This window comes from Tursiops truncatus, chromosome 9 (assembly GCF_011762595.2).
Source record: "Tursiops truncatus isolate mTurTru1 chromosome 9, mTurTru1.mat.Y, whole genome shotgun sequence".
NCBI lineage: Eukaryota > Metazoa > Chordata > Mammalia > Artiodactyla > Delphinidae > Tursiops > Tursiops truncatus.
Genome location: NC_047042.1, coordinates 34715476 through 34735384, shown reverse-complemented (window position 1 = coordinate 34735384; position 19909 = coordinate 34715476). Strand labels below are relative to the sequence as shown.

General features: G+C 37.6%; 1 protein-coding gene across 24 annotated transcripts in view; it reads left to right on the top strand.

Annotated features, from left to right (window-relative positions):
- HDAC9 (histone deacetylase 9) overlaps window positions 1–19909 on the top strand; it is a 576603-nt gene that overhangs the window by 163443 nt on the left and 393251 nt on the right. For all 24 annotated transcript variants that reach the window (XM_073809646.1, XM_033862982.2, XM_033862975.2 and 21 more), the window contains 3 exons: window positions 133–255; window positions 3061–3271; window positions 3702–3919. In XM_073809646.1, the coding sequence (XP_073665747.1) occupies window positions 133–255; window positions 3061–3271; window positions 3702–3919 (552 nt within the window). The remainder of the gene's footprint in view (window positions 1–132; window positions 256–3060; window positions 3272–3701; window positions 3920–19909) is intronic.

The following is a 19909-nucleotide window of genomic DNA, read 5'->3' as shown; positions in this document are numbered from 1 at the left end:
TAAATGTTTTGACAGATTATGATAATATAAAATCTGTTTTTTGAAATGAGAACGTTACAGTAAAATATGTGATATTGTGTAATATTTTGAGAGTTCCCTTTCACTTTTTTTTTTTTTTTTTTTTTTAACCAGAAAATGGTTTCACAGCAACGCATTCTAATTCACGAAGATTCCATGAACCTGCTCAGTCTTTATACCTCTCCCTCTTTGCCCAACATTACCCTGGGACTTCCAGCAGTGCCAGCCCAGCTGAATGTAAGTCATTATTACCCTGCAACAGCCTAAACCAGCCCAAGGGATATTTTCATAGGGAAATTCTCGTTCTTTTCTTGTATATTTAGACTTCAGGGAAACTTGGTAGTCTACTTCTCCTTCACTGTTTGCTGAGTTGTTCAAAGATGTTCAGTTTAATTTCACATTAAAGAATCATGCTGGTTCATACAATATATAAAAATAATAACTAACATTTGTATAATGCTTTATAGCTTTTAAAAAAGAAAGCACTCTCCAGGTATATTATTTTGGTAGCTCCACCCAGCCATCCTATGAAACAGAGATTACAGGACACATTTTTACAGAAGAAGCAGCTGAGACTTGGAATGCATAAAAGCCCAAGATCACAGACCCAGCAAGTAGCAGACCTGAACCTCAACTCAGGCCATTGCTGAGAGGTGCAGCGTCTGAAGCGCAGCAGCATATGTTTAAAGAATTTATTTTGTGAATGACTTTATTTTGAGAATTTAGGTTACTGACTCTGTGGTACTGAAGAATACATATCTGGAAAACCTCTCTAAGAACAATATTAAACTCTTGCCTGGAGATTCAAAGTGAATCAATTACTTTAAAAGTCCTGACAACTGAAATAGGATCTTTTGGAGGTAATTGTCCTACTAACAGAAGACAGCAATAATTATTTTATGCATATTCCCTAAAATAATATAAATTTCAGTCATTGTAAAAGATTTTTAACTTTACCTAGACTAATTTATCTGTGAAAAGTTAGTAAATTAAATTGTACTTATGTAGAGGTCATACGCTACATTTGGTTTAAAGAGAAATTTGTTCCAACCCTTGGCACCAATTTTGCCAGTTTTTAGATGCAGGTCTTCCACTGAGTCCATCTTGTCAAATTCACATCTTTTACAGTATGCTAACGTTAAGAAATCATAAAGAGTTGACCATTTTGTGACTAATTGATTTTCAAAATAGGAACCCTATCTATGGCATGCTAGTAGTTCATGCACAAGCACACCTACAGGTGACATTTTTAAATGATACATTTTATGATTGTGTTCAATACATATTATAAAACCAATCTAAGAGGTACCTTATTGTATTTGGTATTTTTAATAGAGTAGAATGTTATCTTATGTGATATAGTAATCTTATACCTGTGAGGAGAAAGCAAAATTTGGATGTTGTTTTATATTTGGAGATTAAAGAAGACAGGCTTAAAAACACTGAATTCAGCTATGCCCCTGAAATTCCACATGAAGCATTTGTAAACAGTTGGCTCTAGTGAAAAGAAGAAAGAAATTAGGGATGAAATAAAACATACATATTTATGGATGATATTTTCAAATCTTCACTTACTAAAAATTATTTTCTTCTGTTCCTGTTTTTTCCTATCTCTTCTGATGATAAGCAAGTGCTAGCACATAAACTTATGACACGTGAATAGGCTTTTTTTTCCCTACTCTTTTTTTTGCATGTTCTAAGTCACTCCTACCAGCTAACACAAACATACACCACTTTTAATGTGGTCGGGGAGAATTTTTTCCCAAAGGACCAAGTACTAAAAACCAGACCATTTAATGTTTCAATGGTAATACAATTTGGTACCTTTGGATGAATAAACCAGTGTGGTTTGGATTGAAGTTTCATTTTTCTTTGCTTCCATTTTGGTGTGGATGAGGCCATCACAATTAATTTTTCAAGCTTAGCATTGCTTTGGCAAAGGGATCTCTAATATTCTAGTTCCCCACTGAGTAGTGGTAAATTTTAAGGAAAAGAGGCCAGGAGAAGGAATCACTTCTAGATTAAACATTGCATTGACTCGCTGTGTGACTAAGACAAACCATTTACCTCTTTGTCCTTCAATTTCTCCGTCACTGAAAATTGCTTTGCTTCCCTGGTACACAGCAATTTTGAAAGATGAAACATGAGTTTTGAAAAGAAACATGCCACATAATTTTGAGGTATTAGACCTCTGCTTTTGTAATACCAAAATGACCACCATTCATTAAGTTCTTTGAATAGGAGAATTCATTATTACTGTTGATGATATAAATATTATTGCCTTATTATTGTGTTATCATATATTTCAAGTTCTTAATAGCATTTTTATTTGATATCTAATTTCACTTGTAGTTTATTTTATTAAACAAAAGTATCTGGAGTGTCATTTTCAATATTTAAAGATTTGGGAATCTGTTATGAATTAATATAAAATACATGTGTAAATCAAATTCCTGCATATTTTATATAACCTTTCATTGACTTATCTCAAGAATTTTATTTTAAAAATTAAATACTGGAAACCCACACTCTGTGAACGTATTAGAGGACGTATAGAGAAAGGGTGAATGGTTCCTTCTGCTTGAAGCTCCAAAATTACGGATCTTTTTATCTCTAGCTTCTTAATCCCTATTGTATAGCCATTAGCTCAGCGATTTGAATAAATTTTACTTTTCTAATATACCTTTTACTACAGCAGTGTATTAATCTATTTTAGAAATAACTGTCCCAGTTATTAAGCCTGAAATTAGCATGATTTTTAATGTTAAAAAACGTTTTATTTTGGGTTCCGTATAATGATACCCAATACTAAATTGTCTCCAGTGCTTCAGCTCTATTTTTGTTTCTCCTTTGTTAGTTCACTTAGTTCACAAGACATGGTGTTATCCATTTTCCCTACTCAGCCATTGGATAAGGTAGGGCTTCTTGGTCGGGGGTTAGGGGGGGTGGGAATTATGGAATAAGAAACTAATCTAATGATTTACAGACCTAATGACCCATATGGTGAAAGTGGATTAACATCAGTATTATTTCTTGACACAGGCTTCAAATTCGCTCAAAGAAAAACAGAAGTGTGAGACCCAGACACTCAGGCAAGGCGTTCCTCTGCCTGGGCAGTATGGGGGCAGCATCCCGGCATCTTCAAGCCATCCCCATGTCACTTTGGAGGGAAAGCCCAACAGCAGCCACCAAGCTCTCCTGCAGCATTTATTATTGAAAGAACAGATGCGACAGCAAAAGCTTCTTGTGGCTGGTAATTCATAACGGCACCATTTGCAGGTTATTTTAGGGCTTTCATTTTATCAGCAATTCAATGTAATGTCTCTTTAACTCAAGACCTAGTAAAGATTCAGTGTCATACATAGGTCTCCCTGATACCTACTACTGTGGAAAGACTGTTGTCTTTATTTATTCCTCTAGATCCATGAAAAAAAAACTCACCTTATTTAACCTTCATACATACCAGAGTGGACTATTGGTGAGTCATTGATCAGTTGCATATCTGCCCAATGCTTTGGCACTTTTGCCTTCACCCCACCCAACCTAGCCTTCTGATATTTGCCCGGTAGTATACTACTTTTCGTAAAACTTATCCCATAGCTATTTTCTGTAGCTTCTTTCCTAAATTGTGTATGTGTCTGTGTGTGTGTACATATATACATGTACGTATATATTTTTTTCAGGTGGAGTTCCCTTACATCCTCAGTCTCCCTTGGCAACGAAAGAGAGAATTTCACCTGGCATTAGAGGTACCCACAAATTACCCCGTCACAGACCCTTGAATCGAACCCAGTCTGCACCTTTGCCTCAGAGCACATTGGCTCAGCTGGTCATTCAGCAGCAACACCAGCAATTCTTGGAGAAGCAGAAGCAATACCAGCAGCAGATCCACATGAACAAGGTAAGTCCCCAAGCCACGTCAACATGCCATAACCACTGGTGTGGAAATTGGGGTTTTCTTCACTGATGTGTGCATACAAGAGAGAGTGTTGGTATCCATCACAGCCAAACGGAGACTGCCCTCCTGGCCGTGCTGTCAGGGCTCAAGGGCACCATCACATTATCACTGTTTTCTCCATCACTACATGTGTAGGACATTTGTAGCCAAATTGAGCTCCTAGATTAGAAAGTCTCTTATGATTGGGTACCTATGTTAATACAGAAGCACATACAGGAACATGTGTGCAGAGCCCCATTTTTTGTTATTGTAGTAAAGGTGTGAGGCAGAGTTGAAGTTTGCACAGGTGCTAGCAGCTATGCCAAGGTCGGCCAGTTAGGTATTTCTCAGCAACTTCTATGTATGCATGTTATATTTATTTTTTAATATGCCCTACTTTATTCCAGTCAGTGTTGAAGCGGTTTCTCAGAAACTTGTGGTAGTTTCTTTCTGGCAGCCTTATTGTGGCTGAAATGGACAGCAAATGCCTGAATCACAGCACATCCTCAGGAGCCCTCCTGCTGAGGCAACCACAGTCATTCTAAAATAATGGTATCAGGCGGGCCAGCAAAGCATTTTCAATGAACTTGTAAGCAAAACTGGTCTGTACAGTTTTGCCACTACTCTCTGCTATGGTAGCCTTACAAAGTAGAATCCTCTCATTTCTGGAGAGTGAAAGGTCCTGAATATCAAAATTCTTTCTATTATCTTTTGTTACTATATCACCTCCAGATATCTTGTAGAGACATTATATTGAGAAACAATCTCCTGTTTACTGATAAATGGATAGCTAAAAATGGAAATAGTATTTAAATGCTTTATTGTATTGCGATATAAACAAAACAAAATCTCATGGGAGAAGGTCTAATCATCTTTCTAATAGCAAGAGAAGGGGGTGTTTATCATGTGCTCACCTTATTGCAGGTGGGATTAGAGATTTTCTCTCCTCTTTGGCCTCCATCTTATGGAGCACAGGCTCCGGGCACGCAGGCTCAGCGGCCATGGCTCACGGGCCCAGCCGCTCCGTGGCATGTGGGATCTTCCCAGACCGGGGCACGAACCCGTGTCCCCTGCATCGGCAGGCGGACTCTCAACCGCTGCGCCACCAGGGAAGCCCTGGCCTCCATCTTAACAAGGCAGAGCCATGAAGGGAGCATGGGCTGAAGACCACAATACTGAACACAAATTCTCCCAGTCCAACCCTTTGCAGCATTCAAAGATGACGTGTATGTGTGTATATCGGGGTTCAGGGTGGTTGGCTGTGCCATCTGCCTCTCCTGTTATCGTTTGCTGTACTGCAGATTGTATTTCACTATATTTCAGACTCTTTCTATATCGTCACATTAATGCCTGTTTTATTGCTACAGCATTTCTCTAAATTTATCAGATTGTTTTGGGTACAAACAGTCTTGTCAGAGGAGAACCAACTTCCTTCTTGTATAATGGCATATAATACTCCTTGCCTTGAATGTTATTCTGCATGTTTACTATCTTATGGTAGAGTTATGTTGGTTTGTTTGTTTTGTGGTATCTTAGCACTACTTAAAACTACCAGGTATTCTTGAAACATTGTCCAGTGTGAGAGGAAAGACTGGGAATTCTACTTTTCACCTCACAATATTTTGATCCGGAATTAAGTTCATTTAGAAAAGTAGTATTGGATTGTAAGTATACTTTCTGCTACTCGGTTCGATTTCCTAGAAATATGTGGATGTGCATATTCTATTATAGGTAAATTAGGTAAATTGGTCCCTTTGAAATCATCATCTACAGATGATTTCTATGAATACCTTTAAGAATACTTTGGAATACATTTTTTTATGACCTAGAGTTGCCACTGCTTCACATTCAGATGGTTTGTTAATATCAGAATCTTTGTATATTAGTATCACAGTGGAGATTTTGACAGGCAGATGCTAACCTCAGTCACATGGAAGAAACTAAGATGGAAAGCAGGCATTTGCATTTTAGCAATGAGAAAAGCAAATCTTATCAGAGACCTTCTCCCATGTGGAGCTGATTCCTTGGAATCTGTTAAGAATTCTTCCCAAAATTAGAAACAAACCTATACTTTTAGGTACATGTTTGTACAGTGGTTTGATTATTAAATCTTGTCTTAATTAGGCAAAATGAAGCCCAGAAAACTTCAAAGTACAAAGCTGATCTTTATATATTAACCTCTCTCAACTTGGGTGTTTAGATTACTCAAGCAGGTCTCTACTTGGCTTTTCTCCATGTATATATTCCATATGTTTAATCAAGATGGCATATGCACACTGGGTATTCTCCAGATTTGAAAATATTTCACTTGCCCTCAGTTGTCTAAGGAAATAGAGAAGAATCTTATTAAATAAATCTTGAACTCCATCCTGTTCCATGGTATTCACAATAGAACCATTAATAAATGAATTGCTACTGTTCACCCTCCCCCATGAGGTAATGAAAACATTTAGTTCACATTAGGAGAAGGCCAAGCTTAGATGCCAAAAGATAACAAGTTTTATATAATAATACATCTATGTGTACTCTAACCATTTAGAATAACCATTAATGAGAAATAACCACAGAAACTTTAATATATGTCATTTTTTTCCTATTATCATGGAAGAACCTTTACTGAATCCATTCAGATTGGAGCCAAATAGTTGGCATCATAAAAGCATGGTTCTTACTCTTGAGATACTTATTCCAGCAGGAAATATAGGCACACATGAAGAATAGGTGTGCAGATGACATATTTTAAAATGTCTTTTCCTTTTATTCCCTCAGCTTTTCTTTATGGTTCTTTTTAGAGGAATTTAGGAATTTTGAGGAAAAATGGAGTGAGAAGAAAGAAAAAATAAGTAGGTTTATCTCTAAACTTACATCATATTAAATATGATTGGGCTTCCTGATATGAAATTTTTAATGATTTATTTGAATTGCTAAAAATCTTTAGAAGAATTAGAAGCAAAGCTGTACTTTTCAGAACAGTTTATACAATGATTGGCTTATTAAATTTAAAAAACTTTCTCATATCTTGCTATTATTTGACTGCATTTATGAAAGCGGTCATTCATGCCTGTTATAACTATACAATGTAAATGTTATTAATCATACTAAACAGTTTACCTACCTGTTACCTGATACTTTGATGACATTTACATGGGAAATTTGTGTGTGGTAAGATGTTAAGCCTCATGTAATTATGTTGTAAGTGCTTAATAGCTTAGCAGAAATACCCCAGGAATGGGTTTATGTAGCATTTGTATTGCTGTATCTACCAGTAAATAATGGGGCAAGCCTGAAAAATGAATGAAAAATGTCAGAATGATTTGTCTCTGCTTATCAGTTTGTATATTCTGTTTTCACTGGAAGAGTTTTGAGAAGCTTAACCGTAAGAAAATCACGGCTTACAACATTTGTCCTTTGATTTTTTTTTGAGACATTTACAAAATTCAGAGATGCATTTAAACAATTTATATTACTAATATATAGTACCTTCATGTTTCAAAAAAAACAAGAGTTTTTTAATATGAGGATTTCAAAAGAAAACTGTTGCTTTTGCCAGTATCTTTTGATTTTTTTATTAGAAAAAAATGGTTTCTAAAACAGAATTTTCCTTGTAAATACAAAATAGCAAACAAAAATATAGGAGGGTATTGATAATTTTCTTCTGAACCGTTTTCAAGTTTAAATATTGCCACAGATTATCTGGTAAAAACTATGATGAAAACAAAATACCACAGTTACTTGGACGTTTTTATGATTTTTGAAGGAGTATCTGACCACTGCCTAATTACCAGAAGGGTAGATCTCTAGTCACATCACTCTCTGAATGATATACAGAAATTTTCCAAAGTATATTCAGGCATTTTTGTTGTGAGATAATTTGACATAGATCTCTGCCCCCTTCCAAATGACAACATTATTCTTTGAATTATTTCTCAGTTATAGTATTAATAGAATAGCATTGGTTGATGCCTGATTGTTTCTGTTTTAACTAGAATTTTAATAACTTTTCTAATACCTATATTTTTCATATTCATTCCATCAAATCCATATGAGAAGAAATTTTAAAATTATTTCTTCATTCAATGCTTATTTATAAATAATCTATGCAAGTATCCATTTAGCAAATCATTACTGAATTCTTACTTGGTACCAGACACTATTTTAGGCACTAAGAAAACAACATTCATTATCCTCATGGAGCTTACCATGTGGGGAGCAGGGGACTGAAATATTCCAGTAAACAGTAATACAATACAATGTTTTAAGTATTAGGATAGGGGACATGAGGAAGGAAATTGTTTCCTTTGAGGAAACAAGATTTTGAGACTTGTTTAGTTCTTCTCAGGATTATCTTGTCCTTTTTACATCTTTTCCTCTCCCTTCTCTCTCTCTTTCTTTCTCTGTCTCTCTCTCTTTCCTTCCCTGCCTCTTTCTCTGTTTCTCTCCCTCCCTCTCTCCCTCTCTTTCTTTCTTCGTAAAATGCTCTGTGATAAATACCTTATGCATTCCTATGACTGGATATCAGCCAACACTTAAAAAAAACCCCACATAAATCATGAGATGATATCTTATACGTGTCAAGGTTCACTCTAGATATAAGTATTTATTATATATTTATTACTATGATACTTAGGCATTTTGACATGAGTGCTATTTTATCATAATAAAAATATATCTAAGACAAGAGCAGTGAAGGGGAGGGTGGGCAGATGTCCTACATTGCCCTTATTAAAACAGGTAGATTTTATGTCTGACGAGCAAGGCATGAATATAGTTAAGCTCAAATGCTGGCACAGAGCTAATGGGGAGCTTTCATCAGTTTTGGAAGAGAATTTGACCCTTTATTTGAACAGTATCTGTTGTATTCCTTTTCTTGACACAATTTTCTAACATAGATGTTAAATTTTCTCCATAACCCCTCATGATTCATACCCACTCCTTGTCCCCAACAATCCATCCAGAGCAACTCAGGGGAGAATATTCTTTCATGCCTGTGGTCACATGCAAACATAGCATGGTTGTGTGTGTGTGTGTGTGTGTGTGTGTGTGTGTGTGTGTGTATTTTTCCTTATAAAGTATCCCTGAAGGCAGCGCTAAAATATAACTGTTTTGTGCACTGTTAAGCAAAGTGTATATTTTCCCAAGGAAATTAATTTGAACAACAATTATACAGACAGTTACAATCCCAAGAGTTTATATATTTTGAAGTCACACTTCATATTAGTTTATTTTAATAAGGGTATTTCTATCCATGCCTTACTTGTAAGAAGATTAATATTTTAAGGATAATTAGGTAAGGACCAGGTACCGATTTCTGCTTTTTTGCTACACCTATTTCTCCTAATGTATCTTTTCCTCCTCATCTTTTATACAACATGGATCTTTCCAGAACCTTTCTCATAGGGACCTTAGGGATAGGATCATTTAAATGATGCCAGCTCTCTTTTACGTGTAGGATCTTCTAGGAGCTGGAACACCATGCTAGCATTCTTATGTGTATCATCTCCTCAAACTATAAGCACAATTTTTTTTTTACTATCAAGAAAGTTAATTTAAAAGGGCTTAAGTAAGCTGACTGAGGTGGCTAGGTTAGTAGTTGACAGAGCTGGGATTCCAGCATAGGTTGTATGACACAAAAACCTGTCCTTAACGTAAACTTAGGCTTATGATTTCAATGTTGCTTTTATCACTAAGCAGGAGACAAAAAGTAGGAAACTTACAATAAAAAAACAAGGCAAACAAACAAAAAAAAAGGAGGGTTATCTTATTTTTTAGGTATTTGTTTGGATTTGCCAGGAAGGAGAAATCCCATTTGCTGACCTTGCTTCCCAGTTCTCCACTCATTGCCCTCCATCCAGTTATTCATTTGGATGTCTTTTTATATGGACCCGATGGTGGGACTTTCAGATATCCTGTTGACTTTCCGGCAATGCAGCGTGAATGCAGTACAGAGCCAACTACAGCCAGGCTACACTTCATTCCTTTCTTCTGTGTTGTAACATTGCCATATTTTTTAGACTTGGGCAAACATCTTCTCACAGGAGTTCTGAGCAAGCCTGAAGCTGAAAGTCAACTGACTTCATCAAGTTCAAGTGAAATGCAAATGTTGGCATCTCATCTATGGGTGGTTTGGAAAATGCCTTGTTTTAAGTTTTGAAAAATGGATGAGTAGAAACTTGAACTGGGCTTTCATTTAGGAAAGTAGGCATTACTGTTGTCAGGTTTAATTTCTCTCTATCCATTTGACAGCTTGTTTCCATGCAGAGTCTTTAATCACCAATTTAGGATTACATTTTGCCCATTAGATGGATAGTATGTCCAAAAACTTTAGCAGGCATTGAAAGGCAGTCTTAATTTTATAACAGTAAAAAGCCTCCTAGATTATTTGTCTATCTATAGAGGTTTATAAAAGAAACTTTGACTTTACCCTTAAATAGATGCTATTTCGACATGATTAGCCCAATGTAAATAGATCCTTGTAGGTATGTATTGGGCTTCAAAAAAAAAAAAAAAAAACTACTCATGCTGCAATACCGGCTTACAACATCATAGAGAATTCATATAGAAGCATTTCACTATATAATTACAAGTTGATGGTTTATAATATACAGAAAATGGCTTGTTGCTTTATTATTAGATGTGATGAAATCCTGTGTTTGGAAAAGAAACTAAATGACCATTTCAGTGGATTAATGTGTAACATTCATAAACGTTCCCAGGGCTGCTTTCATAACTTGAAGACCAAGGGAAGGACCTCGACCTTTCCCTTTCACTCTGCACTGTTAATCTAGTCAGAGATGCTTTTATTGAATGAGAAAAACAATAGTTGGACATGACTATGAGGTAAGAAAATAGGGGAAAGAAAAGTATCTGGGGAATTAGGCCATGTGAGTGGTTTGACTGATGTTGATTCCAGGAGTTCAAAAGGAGAGGGAAGCTAAATAATTTGGTTGTTTCCCAACCTTGACAAATAGTTTCATTTGACAGAATGAAATAATTAAGTCTTACTAAGGAATTTTTAATATAACTAAGTGATTTGTGGACATGAAAACCACCGATGTGTAGCAGTCTCTTTGTTACAGATTTCGGTTGCTTATAAGTTCCTGATTTTAGGGGTTTTTTCCTCTGTATCTTTCTGCTCTTTCTCTAAATATTTATGAAGACTGAGGGATTATAGTGACCCTGAAATGTCATACAGTCTGGAGTATTCCCATTCCTTCAGGCAGAATTGCATCCAGGGCTCTGCTCCCATGTCCTAAATATACTGTTACTCTCTTGCTATCAACTTAGTTGTATCAACCAGCAATAAAAACTCACTTCTAAAAAATAATTTCCTGGCATGGAATAATTGGTGTTCCACAAAGATTTATTAGCAACTATTTTGCTGCGTCCTGGAAGTGAAGACAGAGAAGGCATGTTTTTCCCCTTGAATGGCTCATAGACCTGCAAATAGATAATTTTAATCAAAGATAGTTCTACAGAAGGCATAGTTCATGTGAATTGCAAAATCTGGAATGCTGGGTAGCCTTTCCAAGAGAAGTTTCTGATGCCCTGCACACTTATTTATTTGTTTTGCGATTTTGGCCAAAGTGTCAAACCTCTTTTTCCACTAATGCTCTAATCTGCACACTTTAGAGGTTTATAGTGAGAATTACATGAGAGGATGTACTGAAAGTGCTTTGTAAACATAGTAAGAAATCCTTCCATTTAACACAGTATTTATATTCTTATATAGCACTAAGAGTTATATCTTCCCAGTTATGTTAATGCAAATGGCTTTCTGGAAGTGTAGAATATTTCTAAGACACACATTTTTCACTTGCCTCAATATTGCATCAAGCTACTTTGTTGTAAACCAAACCACGAAATTTTGTTCCAGCTCTTCCTTGCATCTTTGTATTCATCATGAAGCTGACCTTGTTTTCTCTTTGGAACAATATTATGGTTAGTTATTGAATTTTTTATTGAGGTATAATTCACACACTGTAAAATTTATTCCTTTTGCTGCACAGTTGAATGAGTTTTGACAAATATATATCGTCATATAATTACTGCAATCAAGATATAGAACAATTCCCTCAACTTCCAAAATTCCCCTGTGTTGCTCTTTTGTAGTCAATCCATACTCCTACCTCCAACCCCTGGCAAAGTACTTGAATTTTTGACCATGTAGGGAACATAAAACGAAGCACAAGTATGAGGGATGGTGTATTTTAAGAGCATGCAGACATCAGCCCTAAATGATTTAAACCATAAAATGTTCAAGCAAGAAGAGACATAAGGGATTCTTTGCCGAGGTCACAAGCTGATAGTCTATGGACTGGATCCATTCCATTGAACTGATGTCTTTGGCCTGCCTGGTGTCTTAAAAAGCATTCAAGTTTTGGGTCAATCATTTCAAATACAAATCTGGATTTCTGGCATTGTCTGAAAAATTGAAAAGTCTGGCTACACTGGGCCCACTTTTCCATGTGGCAATTATTGTCTGGGGTTTACTCTTGGTTGTCTTTTTTAAGTATCGCTTGCACTGCTATCCAGTTGACCCAAGCAAGGGATTGAGGGGAGAAAGGGAGATGTTTATGAGTCAAGTGATCAGGAGCTCCCTGGCTTTGAGATCTTGTCTATTCTGAGACACAGTCCAAAATCACCAAGAGTTAGCAAAGAAAATAAGCATGCCTTTCCTCACTGTGCCTCTCTTCATTACCCTTAAAGAAGGAAAAAATAAAACTTTAAAAGAAAATGCACTGTCAACTGAAGATCAAGAAGGAGATTATCAGGGGAAAATCCTATTATGTAATATAAAAGGACGTAAAATTACACAGTGCTCTAAAAGAAGGAAAAATAGCTCATTTGTGTTCTAGTTAAGAAAAGCCCCTAATAGTCTTGTTACACTCTCTTGCTGAGGATTTTATGTTCTGAAAGGCCAGTCTTCCTGTTTCCACTTTTCCCCACCTAAATCCAATCTTCTGTAGCAGCCAGAGAGATCATTTACAAATGCAAATCAAATCATGTCAAGGGCTTCCTAAAAACTCCCCAGTTGCTCCTTATTGTTTGTTGGATAAAATCCAAATATCTTTTCATGGCCCACAGGCTCTTGCCCCCTCACTGACCTTATCTCCGACTCCCTACCCTAACTCACTGAGCTCCCACCACATTGGCCTTCTCTCCAGTGTGTGAGGAGTCTCCTTCCATCTCCTGGAATGAACTGCGAGTCACAGTTCTGTGTGGAATGTTCGACCTCCAGGTGTTCTTATGATTCGACCTTGGTATTGGAGTCTCTCTCAGCTCAAACCTCAGCTCTTCAGAGCGGCCTTCCTTGCCCATCCAAACTGGACACAGACACCCACTCCTTCCCCCATTATTCCCTATCACATTTAGTTCCAATCTTCAGTTACTTATTTTTTATTTCCCCCTGAGAGACAGAATCTTGCCTGATTGACCGCTCTCTTCCCAGGTCATGGCCTATAGCAAGTGCTCAGTAAAAATTTGTTGAATGAATGAAAGAGTGGGTAACTTTCTCTAAGTAGCCGGGAGGAGGAAATTTTCAGTCTCCTTTCTGGAAGTGAACACATAATTGAGTTATTGGAATATTAGGATGTTTTGAGAGCCGAAGAAAGGATATTTTAATTGCTGGCATTGTTTTGGATAGTCATTTAGCATTATAAAAATAAACGCATTTTTATTAAGAATTCATTTGATCCCTAGATTAATTTTATATCTCTTCAGTATTGGCAAGAAAGGGTGTTTTTCAGTTTAGAGCTTTAACTTATGTGAATAATGGACCAGTACTTAGAAAATCTTTCTCTCTTGTTATTTAACTTTGCTTCTGCTGGTTATTTCCCTAAAATGCACAGAAGCAAAATGGCATGTAGTATTTTGGCTTGAGTCGGAGTTCTTCTCTAAGTAGACCTCTTGATTTGAAAGCCCTCCAAGCTCTGGTTGTTTTTGAGAACAGTTGGTACATACCTAATCTATTTGTGAATTGAGGCAGAATTTTATCATTATTTTTAAATCTAGTTTCCTTGGAGCTTAAGGGAAGGGTTTTATTTTCCAAAAGAAGTATTTTACATTTATTTAAAAGAAAAAAAAAAAAACTTATGCTATTGCCGTTCCCCAAGTAAAATCTGTCTTAAAATCTGAGGCAAAATAAGAAAGTGATGAATAGGGTTGAAGGTCATTTTGCATGGTTTAATTCAAACACTTGTGCTGAATGGTTTGTTGGCAATTTCAGAAAATCAGATGTCTATCAGAAACAGATTTACTCCTTATATACTCCGTTCTTAGTTTGATATTCCATATCTAAAGATATTTGTGGGGACATGAAGGATTTCTGTGGCTAAAGTTAAAAATATAAATGTTGGTTTCTAGAATTTTATCAAACAATGTAACTTATACAGAGATGGTCTTAAATGGGTCAATGTGTAAAGATTAGCAGCACAGCCTTTAAATATTATTTAATGAATTTTACACCATTTGCCAATAGATTATATGATGTTCAACGTGGAATTATGTTGAACATCATATAATATAACAAAGTCCAAACATTGAAATTGTGGACTTGCTATAGTTATGACCCTAGCAGGGATTGATAAGAATTCAAGCGTCGAGTTATAATACTTGAAGCTGTGAGCAGTTTGGATAAATTATCATGCTATCTGGTCTATAAACTCTCCAGTGTAAGTGTGTATAGTGTGTGTGTTACAAACCCAAATGGTGATGGACCGCCTGCAGCATTCTTAGTGTTTGGTACAATTGCTGTACAGTAGCATGGAGAATACAGAGACATGCTGACAGATGAGGAAAAGCACAGATAAAAGGAGTAGAAGAAGCTGCTCAGCCGTCATCTTCTTCATCTCAGCTGGGTTCCCTACCAAAGTAACTCACCTGGTGTCAGACGAATGACACACAGTGTGTTTTACAGATGGGGCCTCAGCCGAGACTCACACAGGCTTACACATTTATCTGTCACACAGATGTTTCTTCTTGTGTTTTCTAGCCAGCAAGGCAACAGCTCAGCTTTGCTGGGGGATCACCTCCAGATGTTCAACCAAAGAGAGACCCTGCCACCCCACTGAGAGTAAGCAGACAGCTCCTCCCTGCAGCTGGGGCCACTCAGCAACAGTACAAATTAGAAAAGGGTTTGCTCATACCTTCTTTGTAATGGTCACATTTGTAGTTCAGAAACACATAGAAGACAACATAGTCCAAACACTGGATTTCCTAGTAAATAGTCAGAAACTTACAAATAACAACAAGTAGCTTTTCACTTTAAAAATCTGAAATAAGTCAAACTGGCAGGCAGGTTTTCTGTGACTTTTGTTTGCAGATCTTCTTGATGTTTATTGCTGATTTTTCCACTCCGGCAAATTTGACTGTTTAAATAAAAACAGCTTGAGTCAAATATCTAAAAAGAATAAGTGTAGGTTAACTCCCTCTGTGCATTTATATTTTGCAAACCGGTCTCCAGGAGATCCCATTTATTTCTTTTGTATTTTTTGAAACTTCACAAAGAGCATGTTTTATTCCATAAATGGTGAAAAAGTAGTAGTTATTATGCAAGTGGATACTGGCATTCGCCTCATAACCTGGGGGAAAAAAACGTGTCAAAGCTTTGTTGCTAAGCACTAATTAAGTTTTCAGATATTTATGAAGACAAGTGAGAGAGAAACAAGGATAAATCCTAGATTTTAGACTCGTGCCACTGGGTAATGCTGTTTACTCAGATGAGAAAAATTAGGTGATCAATACATTTGGGTGCAATGGGAATAAAGGTTATCTTTGAGCTACTTAAAGTTTCTGATGCCTGTTGGATATTTTAGGTCTAAGTGATGACGTTAGGTAAGCAGCTGAATATGCAAGTTTGGAGCTCAGGGGAGACATTGGAATTGTTTATATGAATTCAGTTGTCATTGGAATATAGCCGTTTGAGAGGAGAATGCAGAGTGGAAGGGTATAAAAAGTTCTAGGTGTCTTCTCTTCTCTGTAGATGACTCGGCTTTCACTTGGGCATGAAATTCCTTCTCTATAAAATAAGGATTTGAAGAATGTTATTAGAAAATTTCCAATTCCAACATTTTATATCTATATGATCTCCACTCATAAGTCACAGTTTCGTGTCAAGAAGCATTTCTTTTACAAACCCGTAAGGAGTTCTGCCCTTGGAAGAGATCATTTTGCCGTCTGGCCTTCTTGTCCAGTTATCATAGCATTATCCATTCTGGCACTTTTCTCCCTCGTGTTTCCTTTAGTCCAGCAGAAGCGTAGATGAATCCAGAGGCACCGGAACAAACAGTATTGTTTCTGTGTTGTACACTGGAAATTGTTATACACACTTTCATGTATGTCGCTATGTCAGTGCGGTGGTAAATACCAAATGTGATTCATGGACTAAATGATGTGATTTCTGGGCACTCCGGTGACCTCAGAAATACATTAACAGATCGGATTTTCTGTTAAAGGTTTTCTGTTAAAATGTACATATGATTTATTCTGTAACCACTCAGCATTTTGTCAGTATTAAAGATTTTCTTTGACGTATTTGCTATCTGTAGGAAATTATATTTCAGTAAATTCACATATATCTTGTCTCGTCTTTGACTACACCACTGTTAGTAATATCAATCTCTTACTTTCAAAGATGCTATGATTTTGTCATGTTTTCTTTTCTAAAATGCTTCATCCTGACTGCACCTGTTAATATCCTATTTCAAGTGCCACTGGATTTGGTATTTATGCAGTCATTATTGACTTTAACGAGAGAGATTTCAGTCAAATAGTGTGGATGAAAGCCTAGTTGGCGAGAACTCTAAAGAGAATGAGACAAGAGAAATGAAGACAATGAAGAGAAATAACTCAAGAAGTTTTACTGTGAAGGAAGGTACATAATGGGTTTGGGGGTGGGGGTGGTCAAGGGAGGTTTCATTTAAAATGGATGATAAGACTGAAGGTGTCCAAGTGAAAGTACTGCAGCAGAGAATGGAAATGAGTGATCGAGGACAGAGTGGATAACTGCAGGAATGGATAGGACCCAGGGCATTAAGCTGAGGGGTTGACTAAGATAGGGCTGCAGACCTTTCTTTCACTGTAACAGGAGGAAGAGTGAGTGGGGAGGCTTGGTAGAAGAATGTTGAGTTTCTCTGGTGGTGCTTCTATTTGCTCACCGAAATAAGAAGCAAAGGTAGCAGGAGTGAGGAAGAGGTCTGGATATTAGAGGTTTGAGGAGAGAGGAAGTAATTTGAAATAGTCATTGAAAGAGTGGGAGAAAATTAACTAGAGAAATGTACTAGGATTTCCAGGCAGCACTGAGGGTCCGTTTGAGGGTTATGATCACAAATTTGAAGAAAAACACTCAGCATGACTGTAATTTGTTTATTTGTTTCCTAGCTTATTCAGCTGCTTGGGTTTGGCAGGGATTTAGTATTAACCAAGGTTAGAAGTCTTACTTATACAGTAAAATCCATATTGCAAAGGGCAGGGTAGTTGAAGATAATAAGCGAGTGATTTTTATCGATGGAGAATGGAACCTAGTCCCTCAAGGAAGGAAGTCGGGGAACGAGGGCGGTGGCGGTGATGGGCAGTGAGAATGTCTTAGGCTCGGGAGCTTGGAAGACCCTCCAGTGGTGAGGAATGATTGGGGTCAGAATATTCTGAGGGTGAGCCAGAAGAAAGAAATGATGTTTGAAATTGAGGTTTAGGAGAGTGTACAGTTACCAACGAAGACCAGGTCATTGGGAGCTGAGGTAGGGTGGAGGACAAGACCATTGGAGGTTAGGAGGTCAAGGCAGTGAGAGGCCACGCTGGAACTGAAGCTGAGGAGAGAAATAGCAACAGGAACGTCTTTTTACTTAGCGGGTGGCATCTGTAACTTCCTCTTGGTTATTAAATACTCCCTGTAGTCAAACATCCAGAAGCTGGATAAGATGCAGAGTCACCCACAGGAAGCAGGAACTTTTTTTTTTTTTTTTTTTTTTTTTTTGCTGTACGAGGGCCTCTCACTGTTGTGGCCTCTCCTGTTGTGGAGCACAGGCTCCGGACGCACAGGCTCAGCGGCCATGGCTCACGGGCCCAGCCGCTCCCATGGCATGTGGGATCTTCCCGGACCAGGGTATGAACCCGTGTCCCCTGCATCGGCAGGTGGACGTTCAACCACTGCGCCACCAGGGAAGCCCAGCAGAAACTTTTGATGTGGCATTTCCTGGACACTGGTCATGTGCTCTCTGGCTGACCTTTCATGAATGGCCTTTAGTTCCTGTTCTGTGGCCACACATCCCATAGAGTTTTTTTTCTTTTGCCCTCACAGAGGCTCTTATGGGCAGGATTGTTTGACCACCTTGTGGAGGCGTCTCTGACCCACCGGTATCCTTGGCCCATCAGCTCTGATGAGCTATAGCTCCCGTGAACGTTTCCAGCGAAGCTTTGGTAGCAAGAGGGGGACTTTCTACAGCTCAGTACATCCATCCGTAAGATGAATTGCAGCAGTCTTCTGGCAGATAGTCTTTCTGAGGGGCTCTTGCAGCCTCCTTCACCTGACTAGTACTTTTTCTAAGTAAATCTCTTCTCCCCACAAAATCCTCTAACCTGCTCTTGTATGTCATCCTAGGTTAGTGATGGAGGTCAAAGTTGTAGGCCTGGCTGATGACCTCTCTGTCTCTCTCTCTCTCTTTCTTTCTCTCTCTCTCTCTTTCTCTGTCTCTCTCTCTCTCTGAAAAAATGAGTGGGTGTTTGTCACCGAATGTTCTTATCTCTGGTGTCCCAGCTAAAACTGGAGCTTTTCAGTTAAAACTCTGCTCGTTTTCTGTGGTGTTAGATGTTTTTTTTCCCTAGCCAATTAAATGGAATTTTACAGTTGTGTAGTCAGAGTCCAGGAATATTACATTGTCTCTTTCCTCCAAAATCTCAGCAGTGTTCAAGTTATTATGTATTTAAGACAAGAAGAGCTGATAAGTGTTCACGATTGGTACAAAAGTCCTGCAGATAGTTTCCTAAAAAGTACCTAAAAACATTTAAAGCATGGTGGGATGAATGTTCTCCTTATACTAACTGTCCAGGAACAATAGACGTTAGATTGTAGGCACGAAGGAAATTAATATTTAAGTTTACCTTCTTCATTTTGATATAAGTTTTGATTGGTATGTATTCTCTTCGCTTGATCATGTCTAGTTTAGGATAAGTGATGTTTAGGTCTTATATATGGTTTATCCTAAGTTATATTTTATTTCTCTAGAAGCTTATTCACAACCCAAATATATTATAAACTGTGCTACCCTCTCCAAAATCGTCTTCCAGCTTTCTCTCCCTGTCTTCCTGCGCTCAAACCCCACTGGCCTTTCAATGGCTCAAACGCATGGGGCTCCTCTTTCAGTCCACACACTGTGCCTTCTGCCAGAAGTGCTCCTGATTTCCACTCCTTACACATACCCAACGACTCCTGTCCATCCTTCATCTTTCATGTCTCAGCCTAAACATAGACCTTCCTCAGTGAAACCTTCCTTCATACTCCACACTTCCCCTCCTATACCAACTAGTGTGTTGTTTTCTTTTAACACCCTGTGTTTCTGTTTTTTTTCATTTACCACACTTGAAAAGAAGAACAAATTTATGTATCTATTTGGTGCCTTTCTATCACTCTAAACTATAAGCTCCATGAGGGCAGGGCAGTGGCTGTTTTCCCAGTGCCTAGCAGGGTGTCTTGAACATAGTTGGTACTCAGTAAATATTTGTTGAACAAATGAATGAAAACTCCCAGGATAATTATACTACAGTGAAATGGAAAGGCTTTGTCAGCGTATGCAGGGCATTGGAGGAATGATCTGAGAGGTTAAAGACACCCTGCAAAGTTTGAGTTCTTATGTATTCTAACTCTACAGTATGTGTTTAGTTTTAAAAACATAGTTAGGTGTGAGTGGGAGGTAAATTTGAATTTTTCATAGAAAAATCTGTATTCATGATTTTTGTGGTGGT